General features: G+C 38.7%; 1 protein-coding gene across 2 annotated transcripts in view; it reads right to left on the bottom strand.

Annotated features, from left to right (window-relative positions):
• ANK2 (ankyrin 2) overlaps positions 1-19,697 on the bottom strand; it is a 381,284-nt gene that overhangs the window by 306,316 nt on the left and 55,271 nt on the right. The window contains exon 2 of one of the 2 annotated variants that reach the window (XM_069806911.1): positions 15,757-15,815. The exons of the other annotated variant lie outside the window; for it this stretch is intronic. Coding sequence (XP_069663012.1) covers positions 15,757-15,777 — 21 coding nt within the window. The 5' untranslated portion in view covers positions 15,778-15,815. The remainder of the gene's footprint in view (positions 1-15,756; positions 15,816-19,697) is intronic. 2 annotated transcript variants of the gene reach the window in all.

Here is a 19,697-nt window from a genome sequence, read left to right on the forward strand (position 1 = left end):
CTTACAAATACACCACGGTTACTACGTGCCAATCAGCCCAAGACAGGGAGGGCGTGTGAAAGCAGCCTGATTAAAAAGGAGCAGTGGCTGAACTTCCTACCACAACAGCAAGCGGAGGGGAACCAAGAAGCAAAGCCTGAGTGAAATTCTCCCTGGCTCATTTAGCAGTGACCACAGCCAGTGAGTGGCAGGTCTCCGTCTTTGCCATCAATCACGGGAGACTGGAAACTGATACATAATGGGCAGCAATAATATCTTCCTTCGTGTCTCTTCAGTAATTATACCGTGCTAAGTAACCATCTCTGGCAACAGCTCTAACGGTCTGCGAGTATATCAGGACCCCAGCACTGCCAGGTGCAGATCTGTGTGAATACCAAGCTATAAATACATACGTGGACTTCAGTCACTGCTCATCCACCACAAAAAGGATCCCATGAGCATATCCATTGCTGGACACATCATTTTCTCTATGTCACGGTAAAAGATCATATCTTAAAAAAAACAACAAATCAAAGCAAATGGAAATAGTAAAAATATCTAACATCCTAAAAAGCCTACCAGACTTAAATACAGTGTTAGCAAACATTACTGAAGTGGCAAAGAGAACAAGATCCTCAGTTAAGATTTCAAGTGACTGAACATTTAAGTGCATTGGTGTCTAGCTAGCTAATGTACCTGAAAGCAATCTTTAAAACAGTATTTTAAATATTGATACAGAGTTTATAAGTTGACCATTTAAATACCATAAGCCATGGAGAACAAGCATTGGAGACAAAATAAACACGTATAAAAGCTGTAGTTAGGTATTCACATGTGCACACGTTCTGCTAAAATATTAAAGAAATACCTCCTAGCAACTATAATTTCAGCTTGCTCAAACACTGTGCCAAGAACACACGTCCACCCGCACACACATGCCCATCCAGGGAGACGGTCTGAGGACAGCGGCCTCCTGCCCGCCCCAGCCACCCGAGCTGATGCACCAGGACCCCAGGGCCGCACACCCGCCTCCCTCACAGTTTCTAGCTAAGCTGTTACTGCTGAGCACTCAAATACGTGAAAGCACATTTTTAAGGCATCCTCAGAGACTATTTTTCCGCAGCGGTAACCTCAACACTTAAGTCCCTGTTACCCTATTGCAGTATTCTGACTGATTATACTTCATTTATTAGCATACCAGTTTTCTGATAAAGGCAGGAGAGGTTGGAGGCAGCAGCTGTAAATCAGTATAGCTCCATTAATTTGGTCCAAAGTACACACATTCAGCTTTTTATCCTAGAATCGTTCTATACATTTATTCTTTATGAATGAATCTAGCTTTCCAGTTTTGCAATCAACCTAAAAATACCTCAGTATTTTCCTTTTTTCTCCTCGTGAATTGAAGAACTAAAATCCCCTTTAAAAAATTCAAATCAATGTGCATTAGGAAGTTATGACAAATTATTCACATGATATTATTCATATTAATAGATAGGCAATTTCAAGACCATGTTCTCATCATATAGCTGAAAACCTCTTCTAAATAGCACACACTTCTTCCATTGAGATTAAGGAGTTAAAAAAAAAAAAAAAATCAAGGGACAACAATCCCCTCACCGGCAACTAATAAAATTATTAGTAGACACTTTCTGAACAACACAGTCTGGTTTGCTGAAATATTAATAACTTATTACTGAGCAAAATGAAACGACTAAAGTGTAAAACAGGAAAAAACCTATTAGCTAAATATTGGATTTTCTTTAAAAAATATTTAAAAGGTAAGCTGCACAGCATAGCAACCAACACTTACTAATCTCTTAATTATCAGTGTTTTTAAATAACTTAGCTTCACTGCTATCACAGCTACAGCTTCCTGACTAGTTAACAGATAAAGAAAATTATTCAGAAGCTATTTCTTGCCCTGGCTTGTTGTCTAGCTTACTGACAACATTACATGACCCCAACTCTCCGACAGGCTGGCAAGGGACCATCGTTCCCATCTAGACTTCATTCCAGAACATTGGCCTTTATCAGAGAAATGTTGTACTTCAGTCCCATATAAATAACTTGGTTTCCCCTTGAAGCATGGACTTGGACACAGTTTGAGCATTAACAGAATTTGTTACATGCTATAATTGCCTTAATATGGGAGTCCAGTTTAAGGAAAATGATGAGTAATATACATTTTGTTCTTTGGTGGTTAGTAACTATGAAGTAGATTAAACAGCACAAACTAATTAAGACCAGATGAAAGAGAGTAAGAAAGGTATGAAAAACATTTCCTTAAAAACAAAAATTAATAACTCCTAAACATTATTTTTCTTAATTCTCTGTGCCCATCTCTTCAGTAAGTCAAAACTGACTTACATGCCATGAAAAGACTGTCACACACCCAAAAATAAATTTAGTAATCATCAACCACCACCACCCCAAACTTTGGAAAAAACATCATTTTCAAGCCAATTTTATACTAATGACATAACACAAAAACCCAAACCCAAAACTAAACGCTGACATATATGTTTGGAGAGAGCAGCTCATCTCCGAGAGCATATCCCAAAGACTGATAGCATGAGTTTTAAAGGAACAGCAATGGGAAAACTGTCAAAACATTTATACTCGATACATGTGTGAAAGTAAATGAAACTTCATTTATGCAGCTTGAGTGCATACTTTCAAATCAACACAATACTTAGGTAAGTATACGGACTTGTATTTTACTGTAGCTACAGCCCTTAAAAGGTACTGTCACATATGACTCAAATGCAATTCCTGTCATTATACTGATGCCTTCTGGCAATATTTATTTTTACAGTAATAATTTATTGGTTATACTTTGATGTGCCAAACTATTTAAACAAGAGTCTTTTTCCCTACTAACACTAGCACCCAGTTGTTTTGCTGGATGAGCTTATGACTCCACAGGGTACATGAACAGCAACATTCAAGCAACTCCTAGTGCTGCTATAGCACTGCTAAGGAGATCTAGAAAATATCAGATGTCACACACAAATAAAAGTTGTATTACTGGACTTGCACTGTTGCTGTTGAGGACATGCTGCAGCCCAGAAGGCCAGATGTAGGCTTCAGGGACTATGCTTTCCTTCCTTCTAAAATTGCCACGATGTCAGTACATCAGTTCAGCTCTCAGCATTTTCATAATTTCTCCCACTTGCAGTTGTCCTGCTTTCAGGTGGGATAAAGTTAATTTTCTTGTCAGTAGCTGGTACAGTGTGTTTTGGATTTAGCATGAGAATAACACTGAGAACACACTGATGTTTTAGTTGTTGCTAAGTAGCACGTAGAATAAGTTAAGAGTTTTTCAGTTTCCCATGCTCTGCCAGCAAGCAGGTGCACAAGAAGCTGGGAGGGAGCATGGCCAGGACAGCTGACCCGAACTAGCCAAAGCAATATTCCATACCATAGAACATCATGCTCAGTATATAAACTGGGGGAAGTTGGCCAGGAGGGGCAGATCACTGCTCAGGCATTGGTCAGTGGGTAGTGAGCAACTGCATTGTGCATCACTTGTATTTTCTTGGGTTTTATTTATCTTTTTTTGTTGTTATATTCCTTTTCATTACAATTATTTTTATATTTTATTATTATTGCTATTACTATTATTTATTTTACTTTAGTTGCTAAACCATTCTTATCTCAGCCCACAAGTTTCACTTCTTTTTTTTGATTCTCCTCCCCATCCCACAGGTAGAGGGGAGGAGTGAGCAAGCAGCTGCGTGGTACTTAGTTGCTGCCTGGGGTTAAACCACAAGAGCAATTAAAGCAGAAACTGTTTAAAGAAGAGCAAAAAGTCATCTTAAAAGTTCCCAAGTAGGGACTACACAATCTAGACCAAATTCTTACACTAACAGATATTACTGCTGTGGTGCGAAGAGCAATGTTTGCAGATTGCCTAACAATTTACAGTATAAGGGCAAGTTGCTTGTTATTATGCCAAACTTCAAACACTGTCAGTGCTTGGAGTCTCTCTCAGGCTGACAGTCTAGCCGTATAAAAAAAAGAAATTATGTGTGCAGAACAGATTATTTTAAGAAAATTCTTACCACCATTTATTTCACAGAAAACCTCTAGAATATTCATACTTTGGAGCACAGACTTAAAAATCTGGCAGCCATGTCAGGGATAAGCTTTCTGCCATCCCCGCGAAAATTCACCCCAAACTGATCAAGTCCCAGGCCTCTAAAAATACAGCTTACATTTAATGTTACAGTGCCTTTCCTGTCTATAATGCTTTTCATAACTAGTTCGCAAAGCACTTGGAAATGAGCACTTTGCTATCATTTTGCCATTTCTTTAAACAGAAGTTTAAAGGTGAATAATAATTTTCTATAAGATTCTGTTTGCATTCAGCATCATCTGTCCCCTTCCATCCCAGCTGACTACTGAACTGTGCTTGTGCTTCGCTCCACGTTGCCCCTTGCGAGCAGGGCACACAGCTGGCAAGTGCTCCACACGGCACTGGGCTCCAGCAGAGAAGAGCAAAAGGAAGACGGTCTCCCTCGATACTCCTGCCATGTGCTACGCATCAGGGGAAAGGACAGACCATCCTGCATGTGAAGGGCTGAAGGGGAAGAGAAGGGAAGAACACACAAGGAGAGTGTGAGGACCAGGACAGGGCAGAAAGCAAGAAGAATACTTTGTATACACTTACAGATGCTACCAAACATTCCCCTACAATTCCAATTGGGGTACAGTTCCTGTCTTATCCCTCCAGTGCCACAGGCTCACAGACTGGGTGGAAGTGTCCCGGCACTTGCGGGTGTACTCTTAGTGCAGATGGAAGAAAGCTGTGCTATACTGCTGAGGAGTCCTACCTTGCCAGGGACCTACCTAAAGGGAATTGGTTTGACTCGATGGGATGAGGCTCTGTCCCCCACTTCTGATGCATTTTCTAAGTTTCTACACTTCAACAAAGTTACTTTAAAATCAGGAAACTAAGAGGGGAAAAAAAAAAAAATCATTTTCAATGTTTGAAATGAAAGATGGGAACAACATGTAATGCTAAAAATAAGAAAACAGAGTACATTAATTTCTTGTGCTACAGAATCAATAGATGCTTTTTCACAAAACCCCTGCATCATTCAGCACACAAAATGGATGGAGCGCCTCAGTAAGAGCTTGCTATTATGCCTTCACTTTTTAACCCAGCTGTGACTACCAAGTTATTAATTTCCTGATGGCTTCCTTTGGAAAACTAATATTTTATATATAAAGCCATATTTATGAGAGCAAGAGAACTATCAAGACAGTCAGATACTGCAAAGGCTCAAATGCCTAGTCAAATTTCTGTCTTTGATACATAGTATTCTTTTTTTAACATTTTAGTTTTGTTCTTGATCATATGCCAGTATTCAGCACAATACTTCAACTGTAGCGATAACTATCCATAATCTTTAACATCACTATTTTCCTTCTTAAACCTTGTATTTACTCACCCTGAATTTAAGACATCAGGCTTCATATGTCCCACCCCAGCAGCTGGAACAGAGGTGGTGGCAGGAATTTCCCTTCATTTACCAATATGGAAAGGGTTTAGCTCAGCTCAAGGAGGGACAAGTTTGTGAAAGAGAAAACTACTGAGGGTTATTAAACACACAGAGACAATATCCAGCTCAGGAAATCCCCTGAGCTGAAAACAGCTGGAGGCTGGGAAATTATTCATGGGAAGTATGAGATATGCTTGCCCTGTTCTTACTCTTCCCCAAGCATCAGGCTGTGGCTATTGCTGAGGAGAGAACACCGAGAAACACAGACCCTCAGGTCTGATCTTGAAATTCAGCTTTTATGGACAACAAATAAAGTTATGATCTGAATGCCCAGGCAAAGTTTATTTCATTGCACGCTTTCAGACTGTCTGAAGAATAAGGCAAGCAGCAGTTCATCAATTAACAGTGTATTTACAGTTTCAAGACTATCACTAACAATGAAGTGATTTTAAAAACATTAGTTAACAAAATAGGAAGAGGAACAAGAACAAAGTAGAGTGTTTTGTAAATTTTTGGCCACATTAGAGGTCGTAATCTTCATACAGACAAACTCCTGTTGTAGAGTTATGAGAAGATACGGAGCAAATTGCAGCTCCCAGCTAACCCTCCTAACAGGAAGGTATAAATAAAACTGTCACATACTCTCACATTAACCTTTTCCTAAATAGGAGGATCATTTCTTCCTCCTCCTCTGAGAACACCATCTGTGCTCTCCTGGATGGTACTAGCCTTCTTTGGATGATTTCTGTTATTCCATTTCTGATGCATTAGGACAGGCATCCAGTGTTGAACATTATTTATGGAGGATCCTACATCAGACTTTGTTTCAGTACTTGTCCAATTCTTAACACAAGGCAAAATTCAGGTTTTCCAGCTGCTACTCCATTTTAAAGTTTTGGAAAACTAATAGCTCATTCCAAAAATCATTAACTGCTTTTCTTGAATAGTTACTAAATGGGGACCCCAGCAACTTATTACACTGCATGTTACCTTGTATCCACCTGCTAGAAATTTCTCCTGCCAGAAGGCTCAGCTGTAGGTTCTCAGCAACTTCATAACCACCAACCTAAATTTTGCATCACTCAAAAGACACTTTGTTGTTTTTTTTAATTCCTCTATTTGCATTCACTTCAAAATCTCTTCTATAACAAACTGTAAACAGAATCTTTAGAAAAGTACCCAGTTCCCGTCTAAAAAAAGTGTTTGTCTAAGCATTAAAGAACTAAAATGTAGCAGAAAGTGTCCATTGCCTACTAGTGTGCAGGATTTTATCCAAGTGCTTTGAGTTTAACTCAAATGCATCAGCTGACTCTCCTCCGAGAATTTATAGAAATTCATTAACATTTGCTAAACTCAACCAAAAATATGGTCTTTGTTTTATTTAATGTACACTTATACACTCTATACCCACTCACATACATGTACATATACATACATATATATGTATACACACACACTTCGATATATTTAATTAAAAATGTTTGGGAAAAATACAAATTGAATTGCACAGCTTTGATATTTAGAATACACAACTGCCTCCCTATCATTTTTATGACCTTTTTAGTTAATCTAATTACCATTACAGCAGATCATAATTTATTCTTGTGGCTAAAAATTAATGAGACAAATTGCTGTGACATTACAGTCTGAGCAAAACAAGAGTAGACAATGAGGCAGACCAGCTTTCTTCAGCTTCATTAGCTAAAAGGCTCCGAGTACGCAAAGGAAATAAAAATTACGTCCTCTACCTTTACATTCCCATCTCTGCAGCAAAGCAGGCCTCTGAACCATAGACATTACAGCCACAGGTGGTTGTAAAAACTAAAGAGCAGGTTTGCAGTCACTTTAAAATATATTCAATATATGTCAGCCCTTTCCCTCCTTCCCACTACCCAAGTAAATCTGGAGAATAGGTTTGGTGAGGGAGTAAACAGATTGCTTTTATAACACTTCATGGAAGGCTTTGTGTTCCTAACCTGAGGCATACATTGGGGGCAATATTTTGTTACCTCAGCTTGCTCCTTTTTAATAGATGAAAAGTTTGGGGCTATTGTAATTCTCTTAATTATTATTTCACACCATTGGAAAGTAGTCTAGGGAAGCCAAAGATTTATAAAACCAGAGATATTAACTACATGCCACTGATGCTTTATGAAAGAAAAAACCTACCCTGTCCATTAGAGCAAAAAGAGTGATGAGACTGACCTAGTTCACCCTCAAACGTGTCAGTGGAAACCTTTCTACCATTAACACTTACATCCAACACAAACACAAACCTCACTTCCACTTGATTTTGCATTGACTCTTGAAATACAGCCAATGAAACGATCTTCAGAGAAAACAGAACAGGCATGAAGCGCTCAGATCAACAGAAGATTAGATGTGCATTTTTAAGTGGCACTTAAAGACTGAAGAATGAAGTTTCTCCAGTATACAAATACACTTAAACATAGGCACAAGCTTACAAGGATGACTTTTGATACCCCTAAATCTTTCATGATGTTTGAAACCCTGACAAAGTTGTATACCTTGGCCCTATCTTCAACCTCTACCTGTGCTAGAAATAGCATTGGAACGCAGATGGAGAAAGGCAGAGACAACAATGTTCCACCCTCACATTTCATTTAAGACTCTTATTACCTATGTTCTAGCTTCTACTCCCAGCAACAGTTAATATACTGGGCAGAAGACATAGCATTGCTTCCTAAAAGGTTTTGTCTAGCTGGAGAGAAGACCAATTGGAGACAAAACCAGCATAAAATAGTTGAATTTCAACTTCTAAAAGACACCAGGGATTATCCTTGCTTGATTTACCGAGCTTGTCTGTTTAGTGCTACAGGTATATAAAAATTTGTAGTGCTGCTGAATAAGCATTACATGATATGATTGCAGGACTGGTTGTCAAGGTAGCTCTCTGCTGTTGTTTAAAGGAAATATGGAATGCCAAAAAACTACTGGTATCCAATTAATTTGTCAGAGTATTTGGAGTAAGCTTAATTTCCCATTCTTATTCACCTCTTAACACAAAGCCTCATCCAAAACTGCCCATTTACAAAAATGTTTTTTAAAATAGCAACACCCCCTAACATACATGAAAGGATTTGCAGCTATGCAAATGGGGCAGGGGGTTGGGGTGGGTGTCCAAGAAAAAAAAAAGGCAACCAATAATTATCACCTGAAACATCAAACAAGGAGAATACCTTTAGAAGTAGCTCTGCAAAGAGGCCAGACCCATGTTTTCATCTCTTCTGGCACAATAAGGAAACTGCAAAAACTGCATGAGAACAAAGTGTTTTCTCAACATATGTTTATAAACAGAATGCAAGAAATTTGGCTGATAAGAACTACCCATTCTCTCACTGGAAAAACATAATGCCCTTTTGACTGCCATGCTTGTAGTAAAAGAAAATAAGTAAGATTTTGGCAGAAAGGCTAAGACAGATTAAAAAAAAAATTGGCAGCCAACCTGTTGCTCTTTGCAGTCAAGGCTTCACATGTCAAGTTTTACTTTACGTCTAGAAAATGAGCTGTGGAAAGGCTTAGGACCATATCAGACACTTCCTCAGGTTTTATACTTTAGGCTCCTTTTTAAATAAAGCAAAGTCACTTTGGAATATCTTAGCCTATCTGAAGTGGCTTCTTCCTTCTATTTTTATGCCCAGGAAAAAAGGGGGGGGGGGAACCAACAACAAACCAAACCAGAAGAGAACAAGCCACAGAAAGGCCATATACAATCTGCTGCTTAAACAGTGACTGCCTCAAGCAAGAGATGCTTTCCTCACCCATTTTCTTCCCAGCTACTAAACCGAAAGCTATTTTCAAGCATGGCTACACAACATCTTAAAACAGCTAATACTCATTCACAGTGCATCATCCAGCCCTTGGCCAACATATCCAGCCTCCCACCCCTTCTGGTAGCAGTCTAGGTTCAAACCTAGTACTGGACACTTCAATTACCCTGTGTGCCTTTACAGCCCATTAGTTTCAACTTCTGATGGAGCAGTCCCTCTTCAGCTGTGTTTAGCTTAGCTGCTAACTGCCCCAGCATCTGAAAGCATTCCATGTAAAAATCAATAGCAAGAGTGAAATACTTTTAAGACTTTATAGAGACTCTGGAATTTCTCCCATTTTGCAGTCACAGATCCCAAGAAGATCAAAAGAAAATAACCATGACTTCTCCATGCTCATTTTTGTAACGATAAAAGTATGCTTTTCCTTGCATTTTGTAACACAGGCCAGATTCTGATGGATTAAATTAATCATGAAGAAAATAAGCCTCTTGCATACCTACAACGAAATAGAAGAGGGCAAAAAGCAGCACAAACTCACCACACACCATTCATTCTTGTTTTGAAGGAACAGTCTAAAGTCAACGGGTAATTTATTCATTATGCCCATTTAAACTTTCACATCCCCTGAAGCTGCCAACAAAAGTACCATTTAATGTGAAATGCTGTGCAGTTTTTTTTCAGATGTAGGTATCAGTTCCTTAGAAAATTCAAACAGGCAGATAATAGTCACAACTTAAAATCACTGCACATCTAGTCAGAATTTTAAGATACGCATTTTGTACCATTTTTAAACACAGCACAAAAATAAACATGAAGCTACAGCAACGCAGCTGGAAGGAAAGGAGGAGTACAGCTAAAACTGACTTTCCACAGAATCGCAAAATGGTTTGGTTGGAAGGGACTTTCAAAGATCATCTAGTCCAACCCTCCTGCCATGGGCAGGGACATCATGTTTTGTGTTTGTGCATACAAGCATTTCAGACACAGACCTCAGAAGATGCAATTTACCTTTTAACATACGCTAACAAAGAAGAAATCCTGAAGTGCTGCATCCACTTTTTAAGGAGAAAGAAATATATAAAATAAAGATAAGGTGCAGACATAAGATATTTCTGTCAGTTCTAAAACTTCCATTGCTCACTCTGAAAATCTTCATACAAGCATACATGTCCTCCGCTTACAGCCCTTTTCACTAATACAATGGAGTTAGCTACAGGAAAATACCACCAACAGAGCACGTGACACAGTCAAAGAGCTGCGTACTCAGAATCAACTTGGATAAGAAGTCATCTCAGGCTCAGAAATATTTGGCAAGATGATCAATTGTTCACACTGTAGTATAAAACAGTGCTCTTCACTATTTATTTAAGTAAAGCGGAAAAGTAGCATTGCATTTGTTACTGAGCACCTATGAATCAAACCTTCCAACATATACAAATAAAAATATGGAAGCATCCCATTATAGATTACAGTTAATCAACACAATTCTCCAGGTAAAACCAGGCTGTAGAGCATGACCAATTCTCAACTTTCCAAAACAAAGTGTAGGATCCAATTCTGTATTCATTTCAGTAAACCAAATCTTTCCCAATGCTTATCAGTCTAGTTATCAGGACTAACTGTGAGACAGTTTTAAACTAATTAGGCATTACACAATGCCTTCCCCATTCTTCTAAGTCAGGCAGACACACAACAGAAAACAAAATTACATCCTCCCTTTGCTCCAGTTCCAAAACTTATCTCCTCTCCTTTGCAGTTAGTTGAATTTAGCATGCAGAATTACCCTCTTAGTTCCACAGAAACTGAATCTAACAAGCATGGGTTTTTCCCCCCAAAATGACACTATATTGCTTACAGTTATCAATACTAACTACTGTTGTATTAACCTAATATTCTTTAGCATTCTTTGCATTAAACAGAAAAGCAAATTGCCAAACATCTCAATACTTCAGCGATTCTTACAAGCACCAAATCACTCTTCAAAATTTTACTAGCATGATTATGAACAGTGTACTGTCAAGCTACAGAATTCACCAGATGTTTCAAACACACAATAAGACACATCAAACACAGCTATAACTTGTATCTTTAGGGATCCAGGACAAATCCTTCAGCAGATAAATTCCACTGACAGGAACTTTGCACCACATTGACCCATCAAATCTGTACCCATGTTTTGCAGCAAACTGCATGGAGAGTTTTCCTTCCCTGCTAGGTCTGTCCTGCTCAGATTTTAATACCATATTTGCCAGTGGATGAAAAGATTGTAATATTAGTGTGGAACAGAAATCATAGTGACTGAAAAAGCTTAGCATGTAGGAATTGCACACTACCATGTATAGTGCATTAGTTCATAAAAGAATAGGTATGTTAATAAAAGAAGCCTAACAAAAAAGTATTTGCCTGCAGAGCAGACAGAAAGCCACTCCAGTGAGATCTTCTGTCCTGTTGACCACTTTTACAGTTGTATATTTTTTCATGGTCTCATAGTAGCCCCTTTGCATTCCAATGCACCTGTGTAAGCTTACTAACAAGGAAGTGGAGATCTATTGATCCCTGCTTTTTCCAAAAATATGGTACCAAAAATAAAAAGTATTATAACTCAGAGAAGTCCAAAAAATAGCTTCTTGTGCCCCTGAATAACAGAAATCCAGCCCAGTGTACCTCTGTTCTTTGTTAGGACATATATCAGATACAAAACTGCATCACTTGGAAAGGATAACTATTTTGAGCTGACTGCAAAGAGGTTCTTTTATCATATCTAAATCATAAGACACAATAGATGTCTCTCAGGTAGGAGATGGGGCAGATTTTGTCATTCAGCTTCTATTCACAGAGGTTTTGGGTTCTCTAATGTTGAAAAAACATCAGGACAACCAATAAGAGATTCCAGGCAGATTCTCTTGTAAGCTGGATGTTGAACACCCCAGCAGCTGACTTGGTTTAAAAAAAAAAAAAAATTACTGCATCTGTCAGCATTTTATCAGGTGCTGTAGCAATTGCCCCAGTTCTGGATCACCAATGAGAAAAAAAAGTGGCTGTTAACAGCCAAGCCAGAGACAAGAAAGGAATAAAAGGGTGATGCCTGTTCTGCGGCCTGGCTCCACGGAAAGCTGGGGAGAGCATGTGCCATAAATCCAGTAAGCATCTTTTATCAAAAGCTTGAAGAGTGAAAAACAGGGCAGCATTTCCCTGCCATGTAGCACAACTCTGGCCACCTTGTTACCTGCCAATAGCAAATAAACACATTTTGTTCTGTGATATAAGAAATGTATATATATACACACAGACAGGTCTGATTGCTGAGTCCTTAGTGTCTTGAAAGAGACAACACCTACCTCTCATTTCAGGCAGTACAAAGGCTCAGTTGAGCACTAGGGAAATCCACGTGAACACAGTTCGTATTTCCACTGGTATCTCTACAATCATACAAGCTAGAAACTTGTGTTTTCAAAAGGCAAGGCAAAGTTACCAGAGAACAGTGACACTCTGAAATCTTGGAGGATTTTGACCTACTGTTGAGAAACCCTGACCTTACCATGTTGTTTGGCATTTAACTAAATGAACTGTACAATCCCAGTATAATGTTTAAAGTCCTTTACTGAGAGCTTTAATGCGTGCATATGGCTCGACAGACAAAAACATATGTAACATGAAAATGGGGTGGGGGAGGTGGGGGGGGAGACAAAAAAGTGCATCTGTACTTCAAGAACCAATGTGGCAGGTTGCTTGAGATGGTAATGATGCAGCTTATAGAGCAATGCCCGGTTTACTGAGATGACCTCTGAGAACTTTCAAAGGCATAATATAAAATTAGATTATTATTCCCATAAAAATTAAAGGCATTTTGTATTCCTCAGCAGCAGAGTCTCTGCTGGCTTCTGATAGGAAGCACATAGTTACAATGACAGAATAACAACACACTGCAGATGATGATTAAGACAGACAGGACGCGACATGTTACCCAGAGGAAGCTTCCAGTTATGTTTCGGAGACCCAGTAACATGTCAAATGTAATAAACTAAATTACCTGAAACAAATCACTCTAATTTCATCTTTTTAGATCATTATATCTGTTTCCCTACAACGTATCCTAGTGTCACTCACGAGACATAAACCTATATGGGACAAACTTATATTAATTCTACACTTACAAATACATAAGGTATTCAGTAAGCATTGCATCAGATCTAATGTTTTTGCTAGGCATATAAAACTAGTGCACAAGTAATTAGTGCCGATTTTTACATAGATTTTCAGTTCCAAATAACTGCTTAAGAAAAATCTCAGTTATGCAGAAGTTGTACTCTACTGTATTTTCCATGCAGTTGTGTCTCTGCTATACTATGAATCCTAAGGTCATCTCATGGACTAAAGGGGAACCACTCCCTTAAGTGGGATGCATTTTGGCCTACCAAAAGGATCAACTTTGAAGAGGGAACCCTAGCTCTTTCAGAGCCTGAAACCAGTTTTAAGCAATGGTCTATCATTCATGCACTCAGGCTTCCACATCAGCATCCATACACTGGGGAAGGTCAATGTCAAGAATAAGTGAATGATCTGGGGCGCTCAGAATCCCACGTTCAGAAAGCAACAACTATACTGCGCTGCAGGTTCCACCCATCGTTCCCAAGTTACTGAAAGTTTTGCCTCCGATTCATAGCTGGAGGTTTTCTTAATGTTTAGCTGCTCAAACTGAAACAAAAATCTTAAAGTAGGCACAATTGGCAGCATTTTGTTTTAATGCTAGCCAAGTGATCTGTCTTTTAAAAGGCTAAAACGATGTTGTGGCATTCTCTGGGGACTTAAAAGAACTTTTAGTTCCCACAAAGGCATTTATTCACTGATAATAAGCAGAACTCCACCATCACTACCTTCTACACATTGGTACGTCTGTGCTTCTGTTCAGAAGGACCTGTGAGCTAGTAAAGCTACAACAAGCTTCAGGAGAGAAAAAAAAAATTGATTTGTTTTCTTGCTTAGCTGCAACACATTTATACCCCAGCTTTCAAAATACTTCTTGCTTGAAATGCAAATCAGAATAATCAAGTGCAATTGAAGTTTTAGTTCAACAGTTTTGGTGTTTTTTTAAGCTGAAACAGTCGCAAACTCCAGTTTACTAAATCAGCTTCAGGTAAGGCTTTGTTTCTCCATGACATTTCTATGTCATTAAAATCCCAGTGGAGGGAAAGGAAAGTCAGGAAAAACAGCAGAAAATGTCAAAAATGTTAAGTAGTACAACTTTCATAATTAGGAAACAGACATTTTTGTAAGACAAAATTCTTCTTTAGCCAGCCTTTCTAAAGATTCTTCCAAATAACTTTACGTTACCTTCCCTAATAGGTATTAGCTGGAATTACTCTATGTAACCATCACTCTCCCATCAACCTACACACTTCTGAAGGATTTCAGAGACTACTGCATTTGACAACAAACATGCTACAAAACTATAATCAATTACCAGCTATTTAAAAAATAATCAGTAGGACAGCTATTGCAATCAAAATATAGCAGGGTGTGCTTTAAAGCTTATGTGTGGGTGTCATCAGCAGAAGCTCAAGAATTTTGTTAGCAGCATATTTAGAGATACTGCTTCCCAATGCATGGTAAGCCCTTGCATACCTACATAACCATCTGGCTGGCAAGGAAGTGGCTGTTTGGAGACCAGATACCAGTTCAGCTTTCTCAAAGTTACTTAGTGATATCATCCCTTAGAAATCAGATGTGACACATCTATCAACTTTATGATCACATCTAAAACAGACTTTCCAGTGACCAACAGCAAAATTAGCAAAACCTCATCTGACCTCAGGCAAAGTCTCTGGGGCAGAAAAAGATTTCAACCATGATACTTACATATTCCAGTCATCACATTATTATTCCTACTACTTTTATTGTAAATAAAATAATTTTAGCCAACTAGCCAAAACCAGGTTCTTCTCTCTTTCTGCAATGACACAGTGAGGACCTCTCCTGACAGTCTAGATGTCACTTGATAGTGAAGAAGGATTAAACCCCTGTATAGGGACAGCAAGCAGAGCTCAAGAAGACTCCCTGCCCACAGCTACATCTCACTACTGAATAGTGCAGTGTGTGTTACCTGGAAATAACCTGCGACCTGCTAGTGAAGCACCGCAAACACTTTACCTGCATGTTCAATAGCGTCACTGCCAACCAGAGAAGTAGAAGGACCTCACACAGGTTGGCATTTGGTTGATTGTCACGGGTTACATCGATAAAAAGTTAAGAATAGCATCTCATTTCCCATTAGATGCTGATGTCACTTAAGGATAGCATGAACACCAAACATGACCTTGCTGATTTTTACTTCTTTCAATCATCCAGTAAACAAAAGAAGGTTTAATCAGGTTTGGGGGGTTTTTTTTGTTGTTTTTGTGTTGTTTTTTTTAAGAGGAAAATACTAATTAAATATGTACTCAAATTATTTGTGCATTCTTCTTCAATCTAAAGTGAAATACCTTTTGCAACATGCTGGCCATTTAATTGTCAATTCTTCATGTCCCCTTCAGTTACTTACCTAAAAGAAAAGAAAAAAAATACATTAATTTCCCACATTCTCAAATCCATTATGAATACATACCTTGCTCTCCACTGCTCCCCAGCAAGTTTTCAGTAAGTTAGGTGAGACTATTAGTGTAATGGGTTTGGTTTATATTATTAGTTTAGATCACACGTTTCCACTTTTTTTTTTTGCTTCAGCTAAGCATTCAGTAATTGAATTTAATTATTTTTTTTCTTATTGTTGCTTTTTTCCTTCCCAGTAAATGATTTCTAAGTAAAAGCTACTTTGATGCCCTCAATTTGATTTCCACATTCTGTGTATTTACTCTGGGAAAAAAAAGTCATAATTGCAGTCGCAGTAATGGAAATATAAAACATTCAGCAAAAGTACCCCAAGGTGGTCTTCAGTACAGAAATTGGTGCAGACATTTGTGCAAGTTCTTAACAGCTACTAGCAAGAAAACATATTTTGAGCAGACAGAGCACAGGACAGCTAACCATAAGACTCTAGTTGACAGACTAGTTTTATAAACGCAGGTACAGCTTTCCCACCAATCTCAATGGGATCCATATTTTAACCACTAAGTTTCTTTTCAGTTCTGTCATTAGTCTCTCATGGCTTTAGAAATTAAACAATAGCATATAACAGTAGGTACCACCGCCTATCTGAGTAACTAGTTACTACTGAAAAAGTAAGAAAAAAGCTTGCTGTCAACAATTCTTGCCTCTTCACTTATTCACTACTCAATGATTTCATCCTCCTTACTGGCCCTCCCTTTACCTCCCAAGCCATCAAAATAATTTCAGAAGTTGGTGCTCTTTTCTTGCTCTTACCATGCTTCATTTTAGGAAAGAATGATTGTATTCAGGGCTTTTCCCTCCCAAACTTCAAATTCTTAATGATAACGGTGTCAAAACCCAGAAATAGCCCAAATTTGTAATTCCTAAGTGACTAAGTTGAAGTCATCACAAGGGATTGGAATTGTACTTCATGTTTGCCCAAATGATAAAAGAAATCCATTCTGCAGTCCTGTCATTCCCTACACTGTACAGAAACAGTTTTAGTTAGTTACAACATTAACTGCTGTCCTAAAGCACTTTTAGAAATGACCGCAAATTAAAGCACAACTTCTGTGACAGAATAGACAGTTTTTGAAAAGTACTTGGCAACACTAGCAAGCAATATATAACAGCCATGATAAAGATAGACAGACCAGCACACATGATTTACCAAGCAGGAATCTCACTAGGCTCCTGCCTCCAACAAGTCAAAATGGCGAGTTGGTTTGCAAACTCATAAACCTGGGTGTGGTATGAAAGGGCATGAATTTTTTTAAGTTTTTGTTTGCTTCCTTGCTTTACGAGGGTCATGTCTTTCAGGCTTTTTGCTTAAGGGAAAAGAACTAAAAATGTATCTGAAAATCAAAACCTGAAACAGTCACGTAAGCATATGTTCTTGGGAGGAAGATCTGTAATGGTTTTACCAATTGTTAGGTGAAATCCCAGCAAAGCAAAGACTATTGGCACTACTAAATTCAAGTTTCATCTGGAAGATACTGGAGCAACTGTACGTATAAGCCCCCAAAACCAGTAACAGTTCTACACCCTCCAGTCAGGATCAGCGAGAACAGCCTATACACAACAAGCTCACAGTTCTGTTCCACAGAAACATGGTTTTCTATTTCATTATACACTACATCTGTTTTCAACAGAACCTTTCCAAAGCAGCCCTTCAAATCAGGCAGGCATGAGTTCAGAACCTCCTAGAGGTCCCGTCCTCCCCTTCTCACCCAGAAGCAGTTGCCTGGAGCCTGAGCACCCAGATGAGAAAAACCTCCGGTGCAGCCTGGAACCAACCTGCAGGTGCCCAGCACCACTATGCAGGCAGAAGCATCTTTGCTTAAAACTAGGTGACAGCACCTGTTTTCCTCCATAACCCATACAAGGGGACTGGGCAACAACCACAGGTGTCAACACCTGCACATGTCAAAGGAATCTCAACTCCTATTTCTCCTATGCACACATCATCCGTCACTCTTCTATGATTGAATTGCATTTATTATTACTTCCTTTCTATACTCAAACTGAAAATAATTTTAAAAGTTTACAATACATACTATAGAAGATATGACTGTCTTAGATGATCCTTAAACTACCCAAAATATATCCTTATAAGCACTGAATCTGAAAAGAAAAATATTTTATATTGCATCCACACCACCACTTTTGCCATACGCTGGCTTTTCAGACATTTTCTTAACCAATATCACAAGTTGAAAGTTATAAGAGACATAGGTGAAACCCACAACAAATAAATAGCTTTCGTATTTGGTCAAAAACTTATCTGAATTTCTTGTAATCATAACCCCATACTTCCCAGCATTAGATGCTTGTCCAAGCTTTCTGAAAAATTTCAGGTAGAAATTTCACTTTTTCACATAATGTGCTCACACCAAAGGGAGTGTACAGGCTCAACATTATTCTGCCTGTACTCAACTAAGTTTATTTTAGACTGAATTTTAATTCACTGCCAAATTCAGACATCTACTGCACAAGTTCTGCTGCTTCCACCTCCTGTCAGCCTACTCTGTGATGCCTCTGAATGAACACTTTTTTTTTTCCTGGCAGAACTCATTTTATCATCCTCTTTCAAAGCAGAAAATTTTGATCCTCTAGTCCATATGCATGCACATGTTTAGTCTTAGTGCTTAACTACAGCATGTACTTGCTGGATTTAAAATGTACTACTATATACTTTTGTCCTTAAAATGACAGCTCAATGTATTATTGCCATCTGACTAGAGCCACCTGATAAAATGTGCCAGTTTTTAGGTTTGGTTCATTTTCTCCCCACCCCTTTTCCCTTTAAGAGGAAGTATGGTTCTCAAGTTTAGCGAGAAAACAAATTAATCCTGTTTATCACAGGCACTCTCATTGCTAGTTCTCCTTCAGTTGTTTGCAATGATTACCCACATACCTGTTCCACAGGTAATTTTGAGTGATAACAAAAACTTGAGTGACTTTTTTGCAGTTTAAAAACTTGGGAGGGCCCCACGCAAAAAAGACACATTAAAATTCAAGTACTATGCCTAAAGCTTATTTCTGTGGAAAAGTATCTTTGCCCTTTGCCATTCAGCAAGCATTACACCGATTCAATTGCCTGGGGCTTATACCAGAACGGTTGAAATCAAGACAAGCACCCCTTGTGCATTAAGAGTAATCGTCAAGAATGCATATAGTGCACATACTTCAGCTGTCCTTTGCCCACTTTAGCTGCAGATCACAAGCATTCCACTCAAATGAGGTGTACATTTCTCTTTTATCAGTGAAAAGTAGTTATGCGGGAAACAACGATCAGACAGACTCCAAATGAGGTGACTCAGCCACAGATAATGAATCCCATACCATTTCTTTCATGTAATGTCCTTCATTTTGCACCTTCGCAACCCAAGGCATCGAAGCCTGTACTGATTCAGGAATCCTTTAGTGCAGATACTGGACATAAGCTGTTAGACTTAGTTTGGCATCTCAACCACTTCCTTCAGGGAACACCAAGCCAAGGTCAAGCTGATGGCATGCTTACTTGAGGTCAGCTGTCACTTACTGCTCCTAGATTTTTCTATCTCAGCTATTCCCAGGTTTTGCAATTGTCACTACTTCCAGTTGACAACAATAGCTAAAGAGTTTGACTTGTGGAAGTAACCCAATTCTGTGCACTTAAGCACATGATTAAATGGGACATAGACATGGTTTGAACCTCTACTTGTTCAAGAAAGCGGTTAAGCAGATGCTTGACCAACAAAGTTCTGAAAATTTGTTGTGTGCTTTACCCCACAGAAGAACCACCTCTCTAACTCAGCTGCTGCCAAAGCATGCAGTAGATCTCCACAGATTTGTT

This window comes from Haliaeetus albicilla, chromosome 1 (assembly GCF_947461875.1).
Source record: "Haliaeetus albicilla chromosome 1, bHalAlb1.1, whole genome shotgun sequence".
NCBI classification, from domain to species: Eukaryota; Metazoa; Chordata; class Aves; order Accipitriformes; family Accipitridae; genus Haliaeetus; species Haliaeetus albicilla.